Consider the following 27405-nt stretch of genomic DNA (forward strand, 5'->3'; position numbering starts at 1 on the left):
AGTGTTTCTTCATTGGCGCCATCCGTGCATTAAGCTAGAACTTAATCTTTCTTTTTTCTCAGTTTTTTCAAACTTCTGGAAAGATGGTTAAGGTTACTCTGATGCCGAGGCCACCGAGTGACCAAGAAACTCCGGTAACCACAACCCCAGCTACTGAGGGGAACACCGGTGAATATACGATTTTTACGAACACTACCCCGGTTACCCAAGCCGGGACAAGTGCAGTAAACAATCCTCCCCTGGGATTCATTGATACCCAGGTAGAGAAGCAACAGACAAGGCTTCCCCGCCAAACACTAGATCAAGTTAAGGCCTGGGCGGAAGCACGTCAGAAAATTCCAAGCTGAGTTGGATGAACGTTTACGTTCACTCCAACAAGCCAATGACGAATTCGGAAGCACTCGACAACAGCTCAACATGAGCAATGATTGCGAGTATTCGGATGATGATTGGGAAGAATCTGACAGTGACGCAAACCCTCGTCATAAGGCGAAAGGGAAGCATAAAGAAGTAGACTTCCGCTCGAAAAGAAATTTTGGAGAAACTTTCAAGCCAAAGAGCGCAGGGGGAAACCCACGTGACTTCACCAAAACTTTTAGACCGACTGTTGCAAATGCGGGAACGTCCAAGTTTGCAAGAGACATTGCGGAAGCAATTGCTCCAAAAAGTGTCAAACAGATGTCCAACATAGGCACTTACGATGGCGTATCCGACCCATACGATCACTTGAACAGATTCATAGCGGGGGCAACCGTCAGTAATTGGACGGAACCCACGTGGTGTTACATGTTCCAAATGACGCTCGTCGGGGCAGCCAGAGCATGGTTTAATCGTCTACCGGTCCACCACATCTATGATTGGGCAGACTTCCAGCACAAGTTCAGCCAGCACTTCAGTCAACAAAGAAAATATACTGAAGAGCAGTGGACGATCCTCAACTGCGTCAGAGAGGAAGACGAATCTTTGCTAGACTTCATCACTCGCTTCAACTTAAAGAAGCTAAGTCTGGGCACCATCAGTGAAGATCTTGTCCGCGCCGCTTTCATCCAGGGCGCTGAGTACCCAGAGCTTATCCGCACGTTGACGGGTAAAGATGGCATGCCATCCACGTGGGATGCCATCATGACGGCAGCTAAACGCTTTGCCGAGACAGAGAAGCAACTGGGTAGAAATCTTCCCCAGAGCACAAATCTCTACACGCAGAGGACTAGAGAAAATAACGTCCGTACCGCCCGACAAAATAAGAAGAGGAAGCTTGGTATTTGACAGTCAAGGATAAACTTTGACACCTCATCCAGCTCTCGCCCTCTCTTAGGCGGAAGGGACAACACGCACTCATCAAACAGGAATCCCAGATGGATGCCACTCACCAAAAGCGTCACCGAGATATTTGCCACCTAGAAACTCCCATGGCCAAAGACTCCAATAATCCGACAGCGTCATAACGCTGATCAGAGCAAATCCTGTGACTTCCACGGGACCAAAGGCCACACCACATAAGAGTGTACGTCTTTGAAGGATATTGTCAAAACATTCGTCAAAGATGGAAAACTTACACACCTCGTGGCGTCGATTAAGAACGGAGGGAGAAATGACAATCGGTACAAGGGCAACGGACGAAAGCCCGTCGACATCAGCATCCACATGGTTCATGGCAACGTCAGAGGAAGAAAACGACGAATGACAGAGCCAAGTGCGTGGAAGGAAGCTGAAGTGCGCTTCCCGCGTGTACCAGGAGGGCCCAACAAAGAAGGCCCCATAGTGATCAAAAGCCAGCTGGGGCACTACATCACTTCCCGCACTCTTGCTGATAACGGCGCTTCGTCAACGGTCATGTATATGCAATTCTTCGACAAGCTAGACGACGAAGACAAAGAACGCCTAGAAACGGTCTACGCCTCAATGGAAGGGTTTGACGGCAGCACAAACACCCCCTTGGGGATCCTATCCTTCCCCGTCACTCTCACAGATGGGAAGTACTCCCGCACAGAAGACGTGGAATTCGTCGTAATGAGGAAGCCACACCACACGTACGACATTCTATTCGGGAGAGATGGGATGGCAAGGTTCAATGCTGTGGTGTCGTCGGTCCATGGTATGATGGGATGGCCAACAGCTGCGGGCGTTGCTTTGATCACGGGCATTCCCCAGGTATGCATCGCATCTGTCTCATCCAAACCTAAACCAAAGATGGCTAAACCAACAACCTCTGAGCCAGAAGAATGGGCCTTCAATGGCAAATACCCTGACCAGGCTGTTACCATTGGCCCAACGATCACTCATCCCACACGCACCCTGCTCAAACGCTTGTTGCAAAAAAATGCTGACATATTCGCGTGGACACCAGCCGACATGACTGGTGTACCCCGAAGTAGGGCTGAGCATAAGCTCAAGTGTGACCCGGCGTTTACGCCGGTCATACAAAAGCGTCGCGTGATGGGGATTGAGCAGGCTAACGCGTGTAGAACCCAAGTTAAGGAACTCCTTGACGCAGGCATCGTACGCGTTAGTAAATATCAAACATGGGTTGCAAATCCCGTCATGGTACCGAAATCCAACAAACAATGGCGCATGTGCATAGACTTCAAAGACCTAAACAAAGCATGCCCCAAGGATTGTTACCCGTTACCCGAAATTGACCTTAAGGTAGATTCGTTGGCACCGTTTCGCCTTAAATGCTTCCTTGATGCGTATAAAGGATACCATCAAATCCACATGGCCGTTGACGATCAGGACAAAACCGCATTTCGGACGCCCGATGGCACATTTTGTTATCAAATGATGTCATTCGGACTTAAGAATGCCGGGTCCACATAATAGAATTGCTAATCCTTAATCTACCAGGGTCATTTAGTGTTTCTTCATAAATATATCCTAAATAGTCATACACCAAGATAATGAAGTTTGATGTAACATAATGGAATTGCTAATCACTTATTGGTTGATTGTCACGACTCACACATGTCTCCGAGATAATTCAGTTGTGTTATGATATATAATTGCTTAAGTTTAAATGAGCCTAAGATAATCCAATTGCGTCAATGTTTAAGCTTTAATGAGTCCGAGATAACCCAATTTGTGCCGATACACCTTGATTTCTAGGAACTTATTGACAATCCAATTGTTTTGACGGAAATTTTATTGAAATATAAATAAATTATTTTCTTTATTCCAGGTTCCCGCTAGACGATCGCCAAGCCCTGCACAACCTGCAAGTTGCTCTTGTTTGTTAACTCAAGGTGTCGGATTTTCTGTTTCAAATTGTCTCTAGTTTGTTATATGCTTACAACGTACAAAGATAATAAGTCTATAAAATGCATGTTAAAAGTGGCTTTCTAAGTGGTAAGTTGCAAGAGAAAGTATATGTATGTCTACCATTAGACTTTAAGGATCAACATTACCTGATTACGCGTATAATCTTGATAAATCCTTTCGCATATATAACTAAATCTCTAGAGTTTGGTATGACACGTTGTCTAAGTTATGGCGATCAGTGGCTATCTTAAAAGTCTATCAAACGGATGTTAAAAATGACTTTCTAAGTAACAAGTTATAAGTAGAATATATATGTATATCGTTTAAGTTTCATAATCTAAATTACAAACAGGTAAATGATTTGGCCATCTACATACTCTCTCATAATTATGACTCGTCATACCGATTCCCACGCCTAAAGATGATTACCGGAAGCCGCCTTCCTATAATGAGACTAACGGTGTTGTTAATTTTGCATATCTAGGTCACTCGCTAGGATTCAAGGTTCTCAGTATCGACTCACCATGTGGAAATACCCATCTTGACTCCAATTTAGATCCATGTTTCTTCATACGTCAACCCATTTAATATTCATAATCAAGATTATCAAAATTATGTGTATATAGTTTAAGTTTGTTACAAAAATATCAAGAAAATTATAAAGTAGTCACGTGGATATAAATTATAATACTTTCTTTTTGTTGTGGACCGCTAAGGAGAATTATAGACATGAAAGCACTTTTTATTTGGGTTTATCATTGACATGCTATTTTTTGGCACCTCATTATTGGCTCCTCCATATGCTAATGGCTTTTTAAGTTGTGACCCAACCACATGTGCTTACATATATTGACACTTAATTGTACGAGCCACTTGTATCAATGTGTTACCCATGTCGATTGTGGTCTCTATGTTATACGTGTTCATTGTGCCCACATGTGTGGGGTTTGTTATTCAGTAAACTCCTTTTAAGGACCATTGAGTTTGTTAGGTCGATTTAATCATTTGTCAAATATCAGTTTGGAAAGTAACCTACATCAACTCGAGTTTATAGGTTGAGATTATTTAAACTCGTAATTGCCAGGCTTTAAATAAGTGGTTTATTAATAAAATAATTTCTAAGAGGTTAATTATATTTTAAGTTTAGTTCATATATTTAAGCCATCAAATGTTAATATTTTAAAAAATAATAATAAACTAAATTAAGTATGCTTCTTGCTTAGCTTATAGAGATCATCTGATCCACGAAATATGGAGTGTTTGACTTCAATTTGGAATTTAACAATTCTTGTAAATGTTTTAATAATGTTACACGTCTCTTTTGAGATATTATTATTATTATTATTATTATTATTATTATTATTATTATTATTATTATTATTATTTCGGTATTTTAACAAAATAATTCACTGTTTTAAGAACATTTAAAAAAAAACTTATTTAACTTATGGTTATTTCGGTATTTTTATATTACTTCTCGAACTAGTAATACACTTGCTTTCTATGGGCCTCTTTGGGATACGTTGATAATTATAATCGACCAAACCAGTTAAACAGGGAAATTTAAAGTTTGATTATTATTAGGTCAAATGTCTTAAAATACATACTTAAATAAAAATGGTTTATGCCAGTATGCCACCATACGGCGTCCCCTGCCGACTGGTCACAACATTAAAGTTTTCTTTAATAAGCGATACTTATCGTCAATACGCTATAGATTTTAATTGTTAGGTTTGTTTCTCAAATAAGTGTTTCATTTATTGTTTTTGAAATTAAAACATATAGTTACATTAATTTGTAGGACTCAATGCTACATATTAAATCGGTAAACATATACCAATATAAGGTTTTAAGCTACTAATTTAGAAAGAAATTTGTAAGTTATGTAAGAGTTATATTTTGTTAAATACTAGTGAGTGTAAAGTAGATACCATAGTAGTTGAGTGTGTTATTGGTCATTAGCATAATGTCAAATAGTAACATTCGTCACTTCGTGTAGAGGTTGATAATTTTAAGGGTAGTCTTTTGGCCTTTTTGTGGTGTATGTTCACAAGATCTTGGTGTTGGTGATTATGATACCAAACGAGTTATATTTTGAAAAGGTGCATGGCCGGGTGTTGTGTCTACAAGATTCCCAGGGTCACGTCCTTCTTAACACTCTAATTAAAATCATAGTCAAGCCGAAAGCCATTCTTTAACTGCTTGTTATTTGTTTAATAAAAGGTCGAATCAAGCTCGATCCTTATTGAAGAGGTAGGTCCCAGCAGAGCCCAGTTGGACCCGCAAGACTCACCTTCAAACAGGGACTTCTGCGCAGTTGGACCCGCAAGACTCACCTCGAAGAGGGACGTCTGCGCAGTTGAACTCGCAAGACACCTTAGAGGGACGTCTGCGCAAAGACCAACTGGATCCGCAGGACCAACCATGCTCAGAGACGTGACGTCCTTACGCGCAGTACGCAAGCTGTTCCCGCAGGAAAAGCCTCCCAACGGTCGACGTACTCCGCCTGTTCCCGCAGCTGCGGATACTAGCCATCAGGGAAGGCTACCCGCACAGCAAGGCTACACGCACAAGGCACTAACTCTCAAATAATTCAGTAATGTCACCTGAAGAGGGAATGAGCAAGCCGGGAACACTCCCGCCCAAAGCCGGGAATACTCCCGCCCAAATGAGCCAGTCCGTACGATACTGGAGGATCTTTTGTACTGTACCTGCCAAGGTATGGACAAAAGATCTGACCAAAGCTGCGACAGCTCACTGACAAACAGTACGACGGGCAGCACGCTCTAGTACTTAAAGTCACTATTAGCCGCTGCCTACTCACCAACCCCTGTCGGGGCACGTCCATAGCCTCCAGTTGGTGGAAAAGGAATAGTACACAGCCGGCCTGGTCACTATCAGCCGCTGCCTACCCACCAACCATCAGCATGGCACGTGCGTAGCCCACAGTTGGTAGAACAGGAATACTATTCAGCCGGCTGTACCTGCTTGGAAACCTACCTTCGGCTATAAATACTCCAACACCTTGGAACGGTATCATCACATCTTATATCTCCATATATTATCTGATATCTGCTCTAGTCATTTCTCTTAATATACACTTATATTCAAGAGCAATCTAGTCTGATTCTCACGCCGAGGGTGGTCACAAGGAGGTACCCCCCCCCCTTCTCAGTGACGAGCTCACGGTGTCTGTTTTGCAGGTCACCAGAAGAACAACCATCTTTGCCGGACCTAACCCTCGTGGGAAACAACTATTTAACCCCCAGATTATCCGTAATCTGCCCGGGGTCAATTAGTGTTTCTTCATTGGCGCCATCCGTGCATAAAAGCTAGAACTTATTCTCAGTTTTTTCAAACTTCTGGAAAGATTGTTAAGGTTACTCCGTTGCCAAGGCCAACGAGTGACCAAGAAACCCCGGTAACCACAACCCCAGCTACTGGGGGGAACACCGGCAAGTACACAATATTTACGAACACTACCCCGGTTACCCAAGCCGGGGCAAGTGCAGTAAATTTTACGAACACTACCCCGGTTACCCGAGCCGGGCCAAGTGCAGTAAACAATCCTTCACTGGGATTCACCGATACCCAGTTGGAGAGACAACAGGCGAGGCTCCCCCTCCAAACACTCGATCAAGTTAAAGCGTGGGCCGAAGCACGTCAGAAAGAATTCCAAGCTGAGTTGGATGAACGCTTGCGTTCACTCCGACAGGCTGACGAATTCGGAAGCACTCAACAGCTCAACATGAGCAGTGAGTGCGAGTACTCGGACGATGATCGGGAGGAATCCGACACCGACGCAAACTCTCGCCATAGGGCAAAAGGGAAGCGTAAGGAAACCGACTTCCAACCGAGAAGGAATTTCGGAGACACCTTCAAACCAAGGAACGCGGGGGGAAACCCACGCGACTTCTCTAAAACCTTTAGACCAACTGCTGCAAATGCGGGAACATCCAAGTTTGCAAGGGACATTGCGGAAGCAATCGCCCCGAGAAGTGCCAAACAGATGTCCAACATCGGCACTTATGATGGTATATCTGACCCAGATGATCATTTGAACATATTCATAGCGGGGGTAACCGTCAGCAACTGGACGGAACCCACGTGGTGTTATATGTTCCAGATGACGCTGGTTGGAGCGGCTAGAGCGTGGTTTGACCGTCTACCGGTCCACCACATCTACGATTGGGCAGACTTCCAACAGAAGTTCAACCAACACTTCAGTCAACAAAGAAAGTACACTGAAGAGCAATGGACGATCCTCAACTGCATCCGAGAGGAAGATGAATCTTTGCTAGACTTCATCACTCGCTTCAACTCAAAAGAAGCTGAGTCTGGGCGCTATTAGCGAAGATCTTGTTCGCGCTGCTTTCATCCATGGCGCGAAAGATCCAGAGCTCATCCGCACATTAACGGGTAAAGACGGCATGCCATCCACATGGGATGCCATCATGACAGCAGCTAAACGCTTCGCGGAATCTGAAAAGCAACTGGGTAGAGATCTTCCCCAAAGCACAAACCTCTACACCCAGAAAACAAGAGAAAACAACGTCCTTACCGCCCGACTAAACAAAAAGAGGAAGCTAGGTATTTGGCAGTCAAGGGTAAACTTTGACACCTCATCCGGCTCGCACCCTCGGTTAGACGGAAAGGACAACATGCAGTCGAACCGGAACTCCAGATGGACGCCACTCACCAAAAGCGTCACCGAGATATTCGCCACTGAGAGGCTCCCATGGCCAGAGGCTCCAATTATCCGACAGCGTCCAAACGCTGATCAAAGCAAATTCTGTGACTTCCACAGGACAAGAGGCCACACCACCGAGGAATGCTTAGACTTGAAGGACATCGTCGAAGCATTTGTCAGAGATGGGACGCTCACGCACCTCGTGGCGTAATGAACGCTGAGCAGGCTAATGCGTGTAGAACCCCAGTTGGGGAAAACACGAATAAAACTGCAGCTTCAATGTTGGAGACTACATAGTGCGTAAACAACGAGATTCTGAACCAGGTGAATATCGGCTCGAAAGGCTCGATGACACCCCCATCCCAAGAACATGGAAGGGAGTTCAATTACACAGGTTGCATGTAGATCAATTCCAAACTTGTAAAGAAAAGGCCCAGAGCCACTTCTAATGGAAATGATTCTCCTTACCACATTGACGCTGATGGTCTTACATTTATACTTATAAACTTTCCACACTGATATGCCGGTATTCACCGCATAAATAAGTGGAGACGTCGTTGCGTGTGGACGGCGGCAAAACCCGCATAAACACAAAAAAAAACGGCAAACCTTCACGCAGGTCAGTTATAGGTAAAGTTTGGTCATCCCACTAAATGAAAGTGACGGTCCTACCCGCACAATCATGATAGGGGAAACTGAACACTAACCTATTGACAACCACGCGTCGAACGGTTAACTTAATTCAAAACACTGATATGCCGGTATTCACCGCATAAATAAGTGGAGACGTCGTTGCGTGTGGACGGCGGCAAAACCCGCATAAACACAAAAAACGGCAAACCTTCACGCAGGTCAGTTATAGGTAAAGTTTGGTCATCCCACTAAATGAAAGTGACGGTCCTACCCGCACAATCATGATAGAGGAAGCTGAACACTAACCTATTGACAACCGCGCGTCGAACGGTTAACTTATTCAACACTGATATGCCGGTTTTCACCGCATAAATAAGTGGGGAAGTAAGTCGTTGCGTGTGGACGGCGGCAAAACCCGCATAAGCACAAAAAACGATAAACATTTCTAACAGATAAGGACAACCTTCACGCAGGTCAGTTATGGGTAAAGTTTCGTCATCCCATTAAATGAAAGTGACGATCCTACCCGCACAATCATGATAGAGGAAACTGAACGTTAACCTATTGACAACCGCGCGTCGAACGGTTAACTTATTCAAAACACTGATGCCGGTATTCACCGCATAAATAAGTGGAGAAGTCGTTGCGTGTGGACGGCGGCAAAACTCGCATAAACACAAAAAACGGCAAACCTTCACGCAGGTCAGTTATAGGTGAAGATTGGTCATCCCACTAAATGAAAGTGACGGTCCTACCCGCACAATCATGAGAGGAAACTGAACACTAACCTATTAACAACCGCGCGTCGAACGGTTAACTTATTCAAAACACTTGGAAAATTGCTAAGTTAAACTAATGTATGCACGAGCAAATCATATATTGTTTATGCGGCAAAACAAGTGCCAAATTAAGCTATAATATGCATGAGCAGGTCATATAACGGTTATAAAGCAAGTCATCCAGTGAAATTGGCGGTCCTACCCGCACAAACATTTATATTTCATAAAAAATTCAAACATTACAAGAATGGCCGGGTATCTACCCGCCTACAGAAATATAAATCTATCCTAACGGTGGGAAGGGATCTCAAGGTTCAAACTTCAGGACCACTCCCTCCAAACCCACTTGTACCCGCACCATCAGTTGGCTGTGGCGGTTCAAGGAAAGTCTTGAGAATGGTTAGCCCATCATCAGCAGCAGCAATCTCGTTCACCTTCTCCACCACCGGATGCGGGAAGGCAGCATACTGGTTCACTGCTTGGTCATAAGCAGCTTCAGTATCCACATCATATAGAGGGAAGTTGGAAAGCGGGATGCCCTTCTCAACAAACCCTAGACCAAGCAGGAAGCCAGCCTTTTCCCCATCCTCATGGGAAGCGTTGAGGGCTGCGCTCATGGCATCGTCATAAGAAGAAAAAATACAAGTATCAAAACCTTTTCTAAGCACAAAGAAAAGCGTAAAGATATTATGAAGCTACGCATACCTGCGACAACGCTTCTCGTAGAAGCCATTCCTTGGTAATCAGAGCTAGGTCACGGGCGCGTTCGGCTTCATTCTTGTTAAGGTTGGAAAGCAACACTTCCTTAGCAGCAGCCTCTTCAACACCCTTCAGCTTACGCTCAGTATGGTCAAGCATACCCCTCTGATCCAAGATCTCTTGAAGCTTCTTGGCGTCTTCCATAGCCAAAGCATCATGAGCCTGCTGAAGTCTCTCTAGTTTGGCTTTAAGCTCCTCATTTTCGGCGCGCAGAGGTTCAGCAACGGCTTCAGCCTTGGTGGCCCTCTCGGTCGCGTTCCGCGCAGTTTCCTTAGCCAACCGAAGCTGTTCGTTAACAGCCTGGGTAGCCTTGGAACGGGCCTCGAGCCGGGCCTGCACTTCAACCTCGAGGGCCTTGAAGGCCTTTTCCTTCTCCGCAGCAATTGCGGAAAGTCTCCTGTTCTCCTCCCGGATAGCCCGCGCCTGAGCCACTTCTTGGATACGCGCAGCCTTTAACTTGTCGTTTTCACGACAAAGCAACTCGACGCGTGGCTGCATCCGGGCAAGGAGAATCCGAAGCTCATTTGTCAGCCTACCCTCCTGGTAGCTAGACATGGCTTCCCCCAACGCGCCACTTGGGGCCGCGTGACGCGCCCACTCGACGCAGTCCACAGCCGTCCGAAGGGTTGTTCCCCGGCGGATGTTCCACCGTGGAACATACACAGCAGTTAGGAAAAGATGATAAAAATATAAAAAGGCCAAAATAACCCTACGCACCTGTAGGGTCGACAACAGGCCGGTAGCCGCCAAACCCATCACCCGAACCTAACGGATAACCATCAAAGAGGTCAGGCAGATGGGAAGGATGCAGAGATTGGCTAGAAGCCCCGAACATACCTGCTGAACCGGCCGGGAACGACGTAGTCGCCGGTGCCGGAGGCACGGTTGAAGCCGCCGCGGTAGAGACCATCGGAGGTGAACTCACTGGAGGTGAACTCACAACCGTGGCCACCGCTGCGGAGGAGCCCGCGGAAACAATCACCGCCGGCTCAGTGAAGGATTCCGTGAAAATCGCACTGACAGCCGGCGGGGATGATGTTACAGTTGGAACAGTTGCCTCAACAGGATGAGCAACTGAACCAATACTGCAAACAGGCGTAGCCGCCTGGGTCATCGCCTCGGGTAGGTTGACCAAACCTACCGTCATGGGTCCAGAACTGCTCCTCCCCGCATCACTTTGGAATGCAGTAGCATCCACGCCTGCATGAAGACAAGATATTAAAAACAATGGCGGAAAGAATTGCGGGTAAGACTAATTTACACTTACGAGTTTTCTTGAGCTTAAGGTTCTGACAGGCGGGGACGAACCCGATGGAGCCGGCCTCTTCACGCCGGTCACCGTCGTCGCACTGGGCTGCCCGGAGGTGATAACTGTCTCAGCCGTCTCAGCCTCCGGAACAGTGGTCTTACCACCACCAGGGTTCCCCGCCGCCTCCTCGCTCTCGGTCTCCGACTCAGACCGGTTTCCCTGATCGGCGGAGGCAACCTTCGCCTTGCCTTTCCCGTCAGCAGCCTTCTTCTTCCTCGCGAAGAAAGGACCATCTGCGGATTCCTCATCAGAAGATGACAAAATTAGAGGAATTCCAGCAGAGGTTTGAGCATTGAGTGAGCGAGGGTTAAATAATCCCTTACCTGGCCGCGTGGCGCTTAGAATCTCGTGGCCTGGCGGGTAGACCTCCACGAACCTATCCGCCGTTTTCTCAAGGATGGGCAACTCATTCTCGTCAAGAGCACGAGTACCCAACCGAGCGGGACCACCGCTCTCCCGCGGTTGCAGAAGCGACCGCAAATTGTTCCCCTCTGAAAATAAACAGAAAAGCAGTTAGAAGAAAAACCCTAAATCAGCAAAAAGATATGAAGCATACCGTAAGGGATAGAGTTCAAACCGTATTCGAGAACGATGGGGATCTGTGGCGCCTCTGCCCCAGCATCCTTCCATACCCGGCTCATCCCAAGCATCACCATCCCAGACTCCGCAAAGCGGTAAACCGGAGTCTGGGAGATCTTGGCGAACCATTCCGCCTCTTGGTAATTGGAGGCGTGAAGGCTAGGGAGCGCCCTCCCGTTTTTGAATGTCATCGCGATATGGACGACGCGAGCGGAGACATAGAAAAACTCCCGCTTCCAAGAACGAAGAGTGCGCTCGGTAGCGCAGATCTTCAAACCCTTGATCCGATTGACCAAGGTATACCAGCCCTGGATGCACCTCCAAGAGTAGAAGGTCATCAGGCGGTCGACGCGGGGCTCAACACCCAGAATATGGCACACCCATTCAAAATGGCGAACCTTTGCGATCGCCATCGGGTGCACCTCCGTTAGGTGTACACCGTGTCTCTCCAAAACACGGTATACAAACTTCGTCAATGGGAACCTCAGATTCCCATAGACGAAGAATCCAGCATACACCCCTATCTTGCCCTTGGGGGCATCATACACCGTCTGGTGAGACTCAGGAAACTCAGGCTCGAAAGGCTCGAGCATGAACTTCTTGACGATGTACTGGTACAGGTCGACGGAAAGAGCACACTGGCACTCGCCAGCAGTACTCTTATCATCCTTATCAGACGCGGACATCGGATTCTCGGTGTATACTTCGGACTCCTCGGCAATAGCCTCAGGATCACGAATGGAAGACATGTTTTGGAAGATGGAAAGAAGAACGATTTCAGGAGAATGCTCGACAAAAGTTAGAGTATTCGCGGAAATCGCTTAGAAGAAGAAGTGAAACTGTGAGTTGAGATGCATCATCTCCTCCCTTTTATATACTCATCGCAATGAATGCGATGAATTTAATGCGGGAGAGACGGAAAAGCGCAGGTGCAATGAAACTATGACACGTGGAATATGCAAGCTGGCAACAACTGTCGACAGGACGCGCGCCCTAAACTTCGCGGCCACGCGCCCGAAAACTCGCGCCCACGCGCCTGAAAAAGCGTCTGGAATGACCTTATACTGTCACGTCGCCATAACTTCAGGCACGTCCTGAAACTGTCGGAAGAAACCGTCAGACCACGCTGACGTCCCTTCAACAGTTGGACTGTTCTTATCCTTTCACCAACTCTTCGAATTTCAAAAAGATTCAAAAAGATTCAAAAGTAAGCGGGACTATACCCCCTTACCTTGGTAACCAAGTAACCGTAAGACAGGTGCGGGTACAGTGTTAAGGCAAAACCCTTCACATACTTAGCACCTGCAGGGAATTGAAGCCAATAATACCTCGGCAACCAACTAACTATAAGACGGGTGCGGGTACAGTGTCAAGGCAAAACCCTTCACATACTTAGCACCTGCAGGGAATTGACGCCAGGAATACCTTGGAAGTAAAGTAACTATAAGACGAGTGCGGGTACAGTGTCAAGGCAAAACCCTTCACATACTTAGCACTCCGCAGGGAATTGAAACCAAGAAGGATCTTCTGGGCCATGCTTGCGGAAACGGAAATAACATCCCCGCATAGCGGGAACGTTGAGAACTAGATTGTTTGAAGCTCCAAGATGGAATTGGTTGTTTAACATAATTGATCACTATGTTTAAAACTACCAAAACCTCATGGAGAATCTACACAAGTGGAACTCAACGCTCCTGACTTGCGAGGAGGTTACAGACCTACCCGTATCATACCCAAAGATCAAGCAGAAAAGTCGGGAATTTCTGCACGTGGCATTAGGACTTCCGCGGGAAGAATCCCCATGGAAAACCTTAAAACTAAACCCTTCTCAAAACCCCTTGCTTAAGTCCAAAAGTTCACCTCACTTATTAAAAATTCATGAGAAGAACATTGGACTGAGGGGACTTGAAGAGGTAGGTCCCAGCAGAGCCCAGTTGGACCCGCAAGACTCACCTTCAAACAGGGACTTCTGCGCAGTTGGACCCGCAAGACTCACCTCGAAGAGGGACGTCTGCGCAGTTGAACTCGCAAGACACCTTAGAGGGACGTCTGCGCAAAGACCAACTGGATCCGCAGGACCAACCATGCTCAGAGACGTGACGTCCTTACGCGCAGTACGCAAGCTGTTCCCGCAGGAAAAGCCTCCCAACGGTCGACGTACTCCGCCTGTTCCCGCAGCTGCGGATACTAGCCATCAGGGAAGGCTACCCGCACAGCAAGGCTACACGCACAAGGCACTAACTCTCAAATAATTCAGTAATGTCACCTGAAGAGGGAATGAGCAAGCCGGGAACACTCCCGCCCAAAGCCGGGAATACTCCCGCCCAAATGAGCCAGTCCGTACGATACTGGAGGATCTCTTGTACTGTACCTGCCAAGGTATGGACAAAAGATCTGACCAAAGCTGCGACAGCTCACTGACAAACAGTACGACGGGCAGCACGCTCTAGTACTTAAAGTCACTATTAGCCGCTGCCTACTCACCAACCCCTGTCGGGGCACGTCCATAGCCTCCAGTTGGTGGAAAAGGAATAGTACACAGCCGGCCTGGTCACTATCAGCCGCTGCCTACCCACCAACCATCAGCATGGCACGTGCGTAGCCCACAGTTGGTAGAACAGGAATACTATTCAGCCGGCTGTACCTGCTTGGAAACCTACCTTCGGCTATAAATACTCCAACACCTTGGAACGGTATCATCACATCTTATATCTCCATATATTATCTGATATCTGCTCTAGTCATTTCTCTTAATATACACTTATATTCAAGAGCAATCTAGTCTGATTCTCACGCCGGAGGGTGGTCACAAGGAGGTACCCCCCCTTCTCAGTGACGAGCTCACGGTGTCTGTTTTGCAGGTCACCAGAAGAACAACCATCTTTGCCGGACCTAACCCTCGTGGAAAACATCTATTTAACCCCCAGATTATCCGTAATCTGCCCGGGGTCGATTAGTGTTTCTTCACTTATGTTAGTGTTCTTCTAATAAATGAATTTAGGAGCATTTAATGTGTTATTATCATATCTATATAATAAATAAATATTGGATAAACAAATATGTTAAATATAGGTTGTGTAGTGGAAAAGCTAGAAAATATGACGACTTGTGACATGTGGCGCCCAATCATTAAATGAGTGGTTGTGTTTTAAGAATGTAATGGTGTTGTAGCCCCGATAAAATCTCCTCGCCCCGCCCCTTATCGCCTCTTTTATAGCCCCCGGGCGGTGTTCCAACCCCTTCTCGCCCCTCGGCGTCCCTAATACTCGCCCACTACACATAACCTTACAGAATGCACCAATTTTAGTCACATAAAAAACACTTTATTTAAAAATTAGAAAATGATATACATTGGGTTCAAGTCTCACATCTGACAAATAATAGACGGTTCCAAGTTTGACCGGAGGTTTTCTCATCTATTTGTGTTTTCTTCTAATGTTGATCTCCGGGTTGGGACCAGAGAGACTTGCCAGCCTACCACCCTACGGTTACATAGATGATTTGATGGGTTAATAACCATAATTGATTCAAATAAATGTTCAAAGAAAAGTTTGAAAACTATAATCACATATAGATAGAGATATATAACCGTTAGTAACCAGTTAATCGAGAATGTTATCTTATCTACTTATCTCTAATTGATTCAATCGTTTATCATCCCATCAGTTTAAAATTTAAATTTTATGATTATGATATAATCTAAACTAAACATATTTAAAGAAAAACAATTGGCCTAGTTTCGAGGCGATTCTGGATATATAATAATAATAATAATAATAATAATAATAACCTATTTATTATTCACAAAAACAAAGCTACTAAAATAAACACAATACTCCATAGTCCATACCAGTAACGCGCCTAATTAAATCACACTTCCTCGTGATCCACTCCTCTTTACCACCACCCACCGCCCCAAATTCACAAACCCTTGCCGCCGTAATGACCACTTACGGCACCATTCCAACCTCCACCGGCGGCGGCTCCAATCTCGAATTCCTCTCACGCGCCAAATCCCGCATCAAAACCGGACTTGGCACGCGCCGCCCATGGAAAGAGATGTTCAATTTCCACTCACTCAACTTCCCACATAACATCTCGGAAGCCTTTCCGAGAGTTAAAACCAATATAGGTTACTTCCGTATGAACTACGCCATTATTATGCTTATTATTCTGTTTTTAAGTTTGTTGTGGCATCCGATCTCGTTGATTGTGTTTGTGGTGTTGATGGCCGCGTGGTTGTTTTTGTATTTTCTTCGTGATGAGCCGTTGGTGGTTTTCGGTCGTGTGGTTGATGACCGTGTGGTGTTGGTTGTGTTGTCTGTTGTGACTCTTGTGTTGCTGTTGTTGACTGGTGCTACGGTTAATATATTGATGGCGGTTTTGATTGGGGTTGTGGTAGTATTGGTTCATTCGGTTGTGAGACGGACGGATGATTTGTTTTTGGATGAAGATGGTGCGGAAGCCGGTGGGTATTTGGCTGCATCGTCTTCGTAGTAGGTAATTGGTGATCTGTGTTCGTTTGCTTGCTAGTTTATGGTTTTGTTGATTCGGTTTGTTTGTTAGAATCTTTAAACACAAATTATATTTGTAGTTATGCACCAATTGCTGATTAATGTGTGTTGATATCCAGTTTTACTCATATGTTGTGTTTTGATTGTGTTTGAAATCGATGGGCGATTATGCAATGAATAAAGTGATTATTGTTTGAATGATAAATTGGATGATTAGATCTGCATAAACCTATATTATTATTCACCAACACTTCGTGCAGCGGTTTTTCACTCGGAATGAATTACAAATTACAAATTACAAAAACACTAAACTAATCATGTCCTGGACAAGGACAAAAGCATACAAGATGATGAGCCATAAAGGTTGGTCATGTTGGGCATGTAGGATTTTGCAGCATCACCTTCGGTCTTCACTTCGTCTGGTGGTGGTCTTTTCTCTCTGGCGAAAAGAAGGTCGTGTTGAGTCTAGAGAAACTTTGCTGCTCAACTCGTTCACTAGTGAATCTCGCATTGGACTCTGTTGGTGATCCATATAGATCCTACCACTTCGGTTCCCGACATCGCTACTTGAATCCATTATCATGTCCCCTTCCAGTATGCGCAACACCTTTACAAACAATTTTATTGTTAAATACTTAGTCAACTTCCTTAAAAATGAACATATTTGAATTTAAGAGTACAGTTTACACATGAAATAGTTAAGGGATGGCTGAAAACTCGAGTCTTTATGACGTGTAATACTAGTATTCGGGTATGGAAAGGGTATGAGATTAAATCTGTTTATAAAAAAAATTTAAGCCCATGTATCAAGTGATACCTGCCCATTACTCAAAATCAATGTCATTTATAAGGTGCAAACTGAAAACGATTACCAACATTGGTGCACACTGTAAACGGTTAACCAAACCGAACTTACAACCCATTACCAACAGAGGTGCACACTGAAAAAGGTTAACCAAGCCGAACTTACAACCCAACCCAAACTGAAGCCAAATAGAAACCAGAGATTCAGGACTGGTTTACAATTCTCAGATGAAACAAGTTCCAAACAGGTTTAAACCAAAATGGAGCTGGCCAAAACTGGTTTCAACCGGATCGTAAACCGCTTGACTTTTCGTTGACTAAACCGTACCCGTGTAGGGTTGGGCATCTCAATATACATCTAGTGGTGTTCAAAAAGAAAAACTGAATCCGAATCCATCAGAATTTTCGGATAATTTTTCAGCTATTACGGATAATTTTTGGATATTTCGAATATCTGAAATATTTATAAATAGTTTTTTTTTTCAAAATTGGATATCCGATTGGATTTCGGATATCCGAAATTTTGAACACGAATTCGGATTTCAAAATTTCGGATAGTGATATCAACTATTCAAAATTTCGGATATCCGATTTTGAACACCTCAATATTTACCATCGTCAAAATTAACATATTTATAAAGTCATGTAATTATAAAAACATAGAACGGATATAAGTGTGGTTTAGTATTTGATGTTTAAAGGGGGTCTTAAACAGTTAAAGGTGACTATATGAATTTTGAACAATGGTAAATCCCACTCATGATTACAAAGTGGGTATAAAACGGGTATTTGAACGAACGGGGACGTTGTTTTACAAACGGATTTGGAACTACGTTTGCTAATATCCATCCCATACTATGCCACATTGGCATGGGGAGCTGGGTCAAAGGTGGTAAGCATGCTGTACCAAAAGTATAAAAATACAGATAAGAGCAACTTTTGGTCTGACTACCAGTTTTCACATGAGTTAGCTTTTTCCTTGTCATTTTATTTGTAAAGTGTTTTTACTGTGTGTTAAAGGTTAAAGAACTCTACAGAAAAGTGAAAATAGTGATTTGAAATACACCTGACAAAGGAGAAACCAACGGTCAGATGCTCTTATATTGTTTCTATGATTAAATTGTACAAGTTATTTCACATTCTCCAAAATTGTGAAATATATGTATCAAAAGATATGAGTGATATGATTAATGTAGTACCTGTGACATGCGAGGGCGCAACTGTGGATCTCTCTTAATGCATAGAGAAGCAGCTTGTAACATGCAATAAACCTCTTGTTCCGAGAAAGAGTTCCCTAACCGTGGGTCGATTAACTCATCAATGGCATCTTCTTCCAACAATGGGCGTGCCTGTTGACATATAAAAGAACCCAAAATCAAAAAACAAAACAATTGACTTAATGTTCTAACTCATCATGTTTGCGTAAAACTTACCCATTCTGTGAGGCATTGTTGGCCTTTAGGTCTGTTAAGATCCACAGCTTTTCGTCCCGTAACAAGCTCCACCAGTACAACTCCAAAGGAATACACATCGGCTTTCTCGGTGATCTGGCCACTTTGTGCATACTCGGGTGCCAAGTATCTAATGAAATCATACACACATTATTATTACCACTACTATTCACAAACCAGAAGATACAATTTCTCATTAAAGACTAACCCAAATGTCCCTATAACTCTTGTTTCTTCTCCGGTGTCGCCATCAGGCTGCCACCTCGCTAGACCGAAATCTCCAACCTTGTAAAGAAAACCGAGGTTTTGAGTTTTTAACTCTTAAAAGTCCATATTTCAATTTTTGAAAGCTGAACAATAGGGGTTATATTTCACACTAATGTAGTTAAAAGATGAATATACCAAAGGTTCAAAATCATGGGTGATTAGGATATTGTTCGGTCGCATGTCACGATGAACAATGCAACCGACTCTGCATTCTTCATGAAGATAACGTAAGCCTCGTGCAGCTCCAACCGCAATCTTTTGTCGGGCAGCCCATTCTAAAGGATCTCGATGGCGTCCTGCAAATAATATAAAGATTAGTCTTACATTAAAAAAACTTGAACATAACTTTCTAGTTAAAATAAAATTACCATAAAGATGAGAATCGAGTGATCCGTTGCATATATATTCATAAACAAGCAATCGCCTTCCATCTTCAATACAAAATCCAATCAACATAACAACATTCCGATGCTGAGCGCAGCTCAAAACTTCAACTTCTGAGCAGAATTCTTGATCCCCTTGAGAACTTGCTAACTTATGTTGTTTAACAGCAACCGCTTGACCATCTGGAAGTATCCCTCTGTGTACTGACCCGAACCCTCCTTCAGCCAAGAAATTAGCTTGAGAGAATCCTCCAGTGGCAAGTTCTAGCTCAGCATAACTGAACCACCTTGGCGGTTTTCCAAATATCGGTGCCTTATGCTGACATATTGTGCACAAAGGAGGCGGGCCGGAAGGTATGTTTCTAGAGAAAGATATCGCGTCTCTAACATTACCGTTAAATTCCACATCACTTCTATGGCTTCCGTGTTCGCTATCTCTATCAAGCCTAGATAACCTCCTGAACATGTCTTGAGATCTAGAAGTTTCTTGAGAGTTATATCTTTGTGAACTTTCTTCCTTGTTTTGAAACGATTGACTGCTGGATGTGATCATATCCACCATCCATGGTTGAAACCTTAAGCTAGATGAAGTTGAGGATAAATGCTCACTTTCAGAGTCCGAACTCGACTCGTTTATATCTTGACATTCTTTTCCAGCTAATAATGATTTATCCTTCTTTAACAAACCGTTTGTTACCGGGACAAAAAATGGTGAAGTACCCGGATCAGAACTTGACACTGATGAGGTTCCGGCTTCGGTTGCAGTGAATACTTCCGGGCTACTTGTTGGAGTAACAACGGGCCCGCGAATGGAATCCAGAGACGAGTTTTTGTTTTTTGCTTGCTTTTCGGATGATTGCTTTGTTGAAGGTAACAGACGCTCAGCTTCGGGCTTCGTCTTAGGCGATCCAACTAAATTTAATCGTAGAACTTTCGGCTGTGATTTTTTCATCACCACAATGTTGCATTGCAAGTCTTCCATACATCTCTTTTGTTCATGTTTAAGCTTCCTGCAAAAATGTTAAATTTTACTTAAAATTAAAAAGTGAAAAAAAAAATAAAACTTTAGGTTAACAACATACTTGTCCAACACAACCCAGCTAGCTTGAATCTTCTTAGCCTCTGCAGCCACTGCTCCACATGGAGATCCAGAAACAATTTTAATCTTCACATTTATCTGCAACATAATCAGCACAATGAGGATTACATTATTAACCAAAAACATAACTAAATATCAAGAAATAAGTAACCCTTTAACAAACAAACCTTATTAGGGTCATAAACATCATGAAGTTGAAGAATCATTTGTGAACATGTATCAGTAAGATCAACTTTTTGGTCTAAACTTGTTCCTACATGAGATTTCCTGTGACCACTAGCACAGTCACCAGTAAATCTTGGAAATCCCCATAATAATTTTCTACCTGCTTTGTAATAAAAAAACACAAATTTCTTGATTAACCAAAACCAAAACCATAAATTAAAATAAAAATAAAATATGTTATATCTCATGATGAGTTGAAAACAGTACCAGAACTCTGTGCAGGTAATACCACAAGCAATGTGATGCAGTGCCCTGGTTGTACAACATGAGTCAAAGCCCAAACTAAAGCAGTCTTGGGAATCTCCTTAGATGCTTTCACAGCAACAACTATTTTCTCAGCAGCAGCATCTGAACCCTTTTGCACCTTCACCATATTCTCTTCTCTACTCATTGAGCCCATTAATGATACCACTTCAAAAGATCCCTAGCCCTATTATTATTATTATTGTAGGGAGTCAATTGGCCCCCACCATAAGGTTTTGATTCTTCATAGAAATTGCAAGCTGGCTTATAACAAAAAGCTGAATTGAATACCTCCAAATTTAGGGAAAAGACTCTTTTGAATGGTGAAATTTTTATCCAGTAAAGTGGTTTCTAAAAATGTAGAACACTTGTAAAGGAATCCAAATGGAAAGTGAGTTCGTATTCGCCTTATTTAGTAAGGATATTTGGTGTCTGCAAGGTTCTAAACAAATAATTCCAAAATTTTCAATGCCTTGATTTCAATTGAAGCTGATGTCTACAAATCAATGGATCTGTTTGAAACAAATTTATGACAAATTGACTGTTAGGATATGAATCAAAAGATAAAATCACAAACCTATTGACAGTTAAGTTATCAATTATAATAATAATAATAATATTAAGAGCAAAGAAACACTCTGTCAGTTAAATCAATCAAATGACATGACATTCAGAGTTTGATTGACTCTCTGTCACTGTAGCTTTTGCTTTAAATACAAATTTGCATTTTTTTTACCGAATACAGATACAAGTACCGACACGATACAATCGGTACAACAGACACCGGTATTCATTTTTTCGTATATAATGAATTCCGGCATCATCTATGTTCGAAGTGTAGCTTTCGCTTTAACCACGGATGAGCATTTTCAACCGAATACCGGTACCAGTTCTGACCGAACACAATTGGCAGATGTACCGGTTTCATTTTATCATGTTTTCGGTACCAAACTGAAAAAAATTGTACAGTTTTACTTGTTTCAGTATCGGTATTTTCGAGTACGGTACAGATCTCATCACTAGATTTAACTAACGCAGATATGACCTCAACAGTGTTCGCTTAGTCGCTCATCATCAGCTGAATAGTTGAATATCGACCGTAGATTACAATTTCATAACACATCACGATTTATGGATTCAATTTCAAATCAAGTAGGTATATATATCTTTATATATATATATATATATACAAACAAATGCCAGCAAATTGATGAGTTAACTCAACGTAACAATAATAAACGTACAAATACAATCATGCAATAATAATGAAATTCGTCTGTCAATCACAATAATAATATCTTCCATCAAATTCGACGCTACAAAACCTCGACAAAAACATCAAATCAAAATTTTCAAAATTAACAATGAATATTAATTACCGAACAAATTGGATTGAGATTCATGAAGCTGAAAATGGAGATATTAATGAAGTAATTATGAAAACGGTTATCTAATGTGTGTGTGTGTGTGAAGGTGTGAGGTGTATGAGTGTGAGTGTGTGTTGTTTTCATCTTCTTCACGGTTTTGTTGTGTGGGAAAATTTGGATGACGAAAATGCCCTTGGGTGTGGACAGATCTACCGAACTGACCTTCGTCTTCGTTTTCAGTAAAAGCTACTGTTATCGAGAAACATGAAAAAGTTTTATTAATTAAATGCACACCGAATTCTACTTACGACAACTTGCTATTGAAAATTGTGTATTTTTTGTTTTGGGTGCTGTGGTTTGGGATTGTAGTCTTTTTGGACCCTTGCTGAGGAATAAGATACACCTCGTAAAGTGTGTCGAGTTAGGTTAACGGGTCGTGTTTGGTATGATATGTTTAATTCAAGTATGACTCGTTTAATTTTAATGTCTCGTCACTAGAAGTATACGTTTAGTAAGGGGAATTGAGATAGGACACGTTGAATCACGATTAAGTACAAATTACAGTTTTATTCATGAGTGATAAGGCACAACCAGGACCGGCTCAATGTCCCCGGATGTCTAAAACTAACAAAAATGTTGAGGCCTTTTTATTTTATTTTCTTTATGCGTATAGCGCTAGAGAGTATACAAGAATTATAGAATATGGATGATATGCCGTGATAATGGATATGAAGCAATTATCCTTATCTTGTGGCTCATCATTGAGTTACTAATTCTAAAAAAACTCTACTTTCAAAATCTCAGAGTACATATTTTATTTAAGATGGAGGTCCTATAAATCTGGAAGCCTAAAGCCGTTACCTCATTCAGATTACCCACGAGACGGCCCTGGGCACAACACGTTTAAAATGATTAAACATCAATAGTTTTATAAGTCATAACACGAATGACTTGGCATGTTTGCCATGGTTATTTACACGAGCGAACTAAAAAATTAAATCTATAAAACCGTTTGTAAGCTACGAGGGGTGGTTAGTGGAGAGGGGGGAGGGAAAGGGTGATTTAGTTATGGTATGTATAACTCTCAGAAATATATAAATTTATGTCTTGTTAATTGAAGGGTCTTAACGTGAGTTGACGTGTTAGCTCATTTAACACAATCAGTTAGACACATTATTCGTGTAATAAACATGTAAAACTGTGTATCGAGTCATTTCAAAATATGCAACACCAAATAATGGATGGAAAAGTTTTGATGAACTAGAGGGTAGGTTTTGTAAGATAACAATATAAAGAGGGGGTGAAGTGAAATAGCTGAAATTTGAATAAGACAGCGCATCCTCTTTATTTGTCTCCATTGGGGACTGTGAGAGAATCTGTATTAGTAGAAAACAATTATTAATTTAAACATATCACATTAATATTAATTAATTAAAAAATAAGCAGATAATCATTAAATTAGATAATAATCATACTTATAATAACTTTGAGTTGTACTCATAATAAAGTTAAACTTGATCATCCTATCATCACCAATACATTATTTTGTTACATAAAATATATTTTGATCATCCCAACTTTAGATATATTTAACAAATCTCATTTTAAATTTAATCACATGTTGGCTAAGCCTTAAAATAGATAGTTTTTTATTTTGAGCGATAGGATGTTAAATAATAATATAATCTATAAAATTATTTATAGATATTAATATATTCCATATAAAAGTCAAAGTTAATTAATTTATTGATTTATAATTACACAACTTTTAATATAGTATTATTATTAATATGACCTGGTCAACTTGATATAAATACTTGAGCAAGTGTAAACTTTTTCTTAGGTCTAAATTAGTATAAGTATATTGTGATTAAATTAGTGAATAATATGTAATTGTAGTTTCCAAATTCAGGTTGAACCATTTTAGTAAGTCCATATATTAATCCTTGATTTATGGAATTTAGTTAAAATAATTACAAAAATTTAAAATGTATACCAACATTTAAATAAATATTATGTTAGAACAGAATAATAAATAAAATCATATATAGATTCCTTAAATAAAATCATAATAGAATAATCTAAAACATTTAAAATGTAAAAACTTTAAATCATAAAGTAAGTAAATGGAATTGTAAGTCTGAGTGTCTGACCTAAAGCTAATCGAAAATTAAAATGATTTTACATTAATAGAACATGAAAATAGATTTATATATTAATAAAATATTATAATTATAATCTTACAATATATACATATAAATATAGAGGATGGATGCGTACATTTCAACATGGAGACAACCTCCTCTGCATCTTGAACGGCATTTTCATTCAACTTTTCAATTTCCTTTGTTCTGCACGAATTTGTAAAAAATAATATGATATAACTTGTAAAAACAAAAATGCTGGAATAAAAATCCAAACTACAATATTATTTTTTCGACTTCTTAAGCTGAGGGCATTTTAGTAATTGCCCTAGAATACGCTGTTTGGGAATTAGCACGTCATGAATCCGGAGATTAACAACGGAAAGTAACGGCAAGATCTTAACAAACTTGACACACCAACGGATGATATTCAATTTCGTAAACTAATAAATCTAACGGTGTAGATCAACCTAATTAACAAAAATAAACGGTTTGAAATTAATATTATAAGGTATCCAATGGTTTATTCTCTTTGGGTTTATACGGGACAGAAGTGACAACCAAAAGCAGGAACAAATAACTGAAGCAAGCAATAAGAAGTCGGATTCATGATAATAATAATATTCAATTTTGTAAACTAACAAATCTAACGGTATAGATCAACCTAATTAACAAAAATAAACGGTTCCAAAAATAAGTGAGTCAACTCAGTACAATTAAGTTATTTACCTAGCAGCCATTGATGAGTTGTTCGAGGTCTGCAACTGTTCAATTTCTTCCTACAACAAAACACAGACACATGTATGTAAATAACCAAAAAGGGTAAATGGTCTGTGTATTAATCAATTGAAATTGAAATCGTATATAAATCAATTGAAATTGATAAATAAATCTAAAATAATAAATTGAACGAAAATCGTACCAAAAGAGAAGATATTTGTTTGCTTGTGGATTAGGGCACGAGGTATAGAAAAACAGAAAGTAGGGAGGGGCAATAGTGGTGGTGGTGGCCGTGGATAGGGGCTATTTTGTTCCCGGCACCGGGGTGGTGGTGGACGTCATGGAGAGGACGATAGGTGGTGGTGGAAGCCATGGAGAGTACGATAGCGGTTGATGGAGTGGGAGAAATCTTGGATCAGGGTTTGATTAGATATCAAGTTTGAATAACAATTAAGTGGGTGAGTATAACCTATGTAGGATCCATATTTTAGAAAATAGGTTAAAAACAATGAGAGTGTGACAAGTGACATATAGGAGTAGTTATTTATTATAATAGGAAGATATGGACCCACATAAATTGCTCAATAATGTGTTTGGTACGTCGCTTTTTTTTAGCTATATATGTTTGAAATTTGGAACCATGCATTCATCTCCATTTTTGTGAAAACAGCTACAAATTTCCCTAAAAGACGCAAGCCATAAGTATCATTTTTAAGCAAAGTAGGTGTATTCATAATTCATAAACCTATTGAATTGTCCAAATCAAAGTCATCAGTTTAAAATTCAGCCGATACGTTCATGGTTCGGTTTTGATGGTTTGATAGTTTTAATTATTCAGCTCGAATTGCTTAACCTTTATTAATGTTATTTTGTTTTTTAAAATGTTTGAAATACATGGTGTGCGTTCAATTTGTTCATGTATGTAGTATAACAAACAATACTATTGCCAGTGTCAGGCGGATTCGTGTACCGGATGGGGAATAATTGTTAAAAAAAATTATATATCTTATACATAAGTTTAAAACATAACCTTACAAAATGATTTTATGGTGGTATAGAAACTGGAAATAGTGATAATTAATGACAATAAGAGAATTTTCAAAATAGGTATTTTCATAAATAAGTTTATAGCTTTAGGTATTATTTGTAAATAATTTCATAAATAGGTATTTTAAACAATTAAACTAGTCGTGACGACTAGATTCTTGATGTCAACGGGTAGTTTACAAAACTGGTCGCGACTACTATTTTATGCTAACAAAATTTCAGGGACAAGTATTTTGAAGCAGTTAACTTGTTGGAGCAAATATTTTAAATAAAATAAAAATAGTTTGGACGAGTTTATTTATGACAACCGTCCAAGAATTAAAGCTGAAACCTTTAAACCTTTAATTCTCTTGAGTGACATCCTTTTAATAACTTGATTATTATTTGTCTTGTTCTATATTAAACTTTTGAAATGCAACCTAGTTGATAAGGTTGTGAATTATCTATCAATTAATAATGTGATATTTGAGAGTATGAATTATAAGATTTAATCAACAACTTCGGTTACAATGTTAGGAAAACCTCACAATTCATATAGCTATTTAAACTCGATTTTTTTGCTCCAACTTTGAGCCCCATTTTTTTTATACTTGCATCAGGTTTCGAAGTTTTTTATAATATCTTGAGGACGACCCTGATCATCACAGTTAGGGGTGACAATTGTGACCCATGGGTTGAATGAGTTGTATCAAAATGTATATGATTAGTCAGAATGTGTTAAACTAAAAAAAGAAAATGATTGAAACGTGTCAAAATGGATTGACATTTCTCGGGTTTTTTTTGTGGAACGAGAAAAGCGGAGGAAACTTTTTAGTATTTTTACTTTTTAAGGTTTTTGATTTATATTTCGAATTATAATTTTTTAATTACCTTTTTTGAATTTTTTGGTGAGGGGTTTTTGAAATATCAACCCATTTTGACCCACCTCAAAACTTCTCACCAAAAAATGCAAAAAAAAATAATTAAAACATTATAACTCGAAATATAAATCAAAAACTAAAAAAGTAAAAATACTAAAAAGTTTTCTCCGCTTTTCTCGTTCCATAAAAAAAACCAATAAATGTCAACCCGTTTCAATAATTTCCTTTTTTTAGTTAGTTCGATCTATTCTGACTCATCATATACATTTTAATACAC

General features: G+C 41.1%; 2 protein-coding genes and 1 long non-coding RNA gene across 4 annotated transcripts; 1 reads left to right on the forward strand and 2 right to left on the reverse strand.

Moving 5' to 3' along the window:
- Window positions 1-15814: 15814 nt before the first annotated feature.
- On the forward strand, window positions 15815-16533 carry LOC143529274 (PRA1 family protein F3-like). The gene has a single exon (XM_077025099.1). It carries the CDS (start codon window positions 15947-15949, stop codon window positions 16499-16501), a length of 555 nt encoding a protein of 184 aa, XP_076881214.1. The 5' UTR covers window positions 15815-15946; the 3' UTR covers window positions 16502-16533.
- A 281-nt stretch (window positions 16534-16814) lies between these two features.
- Window positions 16815-21446, reverse strand: LOC143529276 (inactive protein kinase SELMODRAFT_444075-like). 2 transcript variants are annotated; one of them, XM_077025102.1, is made up of 9 exons: window positions 20961-21446; window positions 20690-20850; window positions 20506-20600; window positions 19409-20433; window positions 19176-19336; window positions 18982-19058; window positions 18756-18903; window positions 18522-18671; window positions 16815-17125 (listed from the first exon to the last, which is right to left on the reverse strand). In XM_077025102.1, exons 1-9 carry the CDS (start codon window positions 21145-21147, stop codon window positions 16916-16918), a joined length of 2214 nt encoding a protein of 737 aa, XP_076881217.1. In that variant the 5' UTR covers window positions 21148-21446; the 3' UTR covers window positions 16815-16915. The 2 variants fall into 2 exon arrangements, with proteins under 2 accessions (XP_076881217.1, XP_076881216.1); XM_077025101.1 differs by having other exon boundaries at window positions 20690-20847; window positions 20955-21446.
- A 3163-nt stretch (window positions 21447-24609) lies between these two features.
- On the reverse strand, window positions 24610-25754 carry LOC143529208 (uncharacterized). The gene is made up of 3 exons (XR_013134616.1): window positions 25424-25754; window positions 25231-25280; window positions 24610-24708 (listed from the first exon to the last, which is right to left on the reverse strand). It is a non-coding gene; the product is annotated as an uncharacterized LOC143529208 (long non-coding RNA).
- Window positions 25755-27405: the final 1651 nt, after the last annotated feature.

Source organism: Bidens hawaiensis, unplaced genomic scaffold (genome assembly GCF_021521415.1).
Source record: "Bidens hawaiensis isolate Kalapana, Puna unplaced genomic scaffold, B.hawaiensis_p1.1 tig00008515_1, whole genome shotgun sequence".
NCBI lineage: Eukaryota > Viridiplantae > Streptophyta > Magnoliopsida > Asterales > Asteraceae > Bidens > Bidens hawaiensis.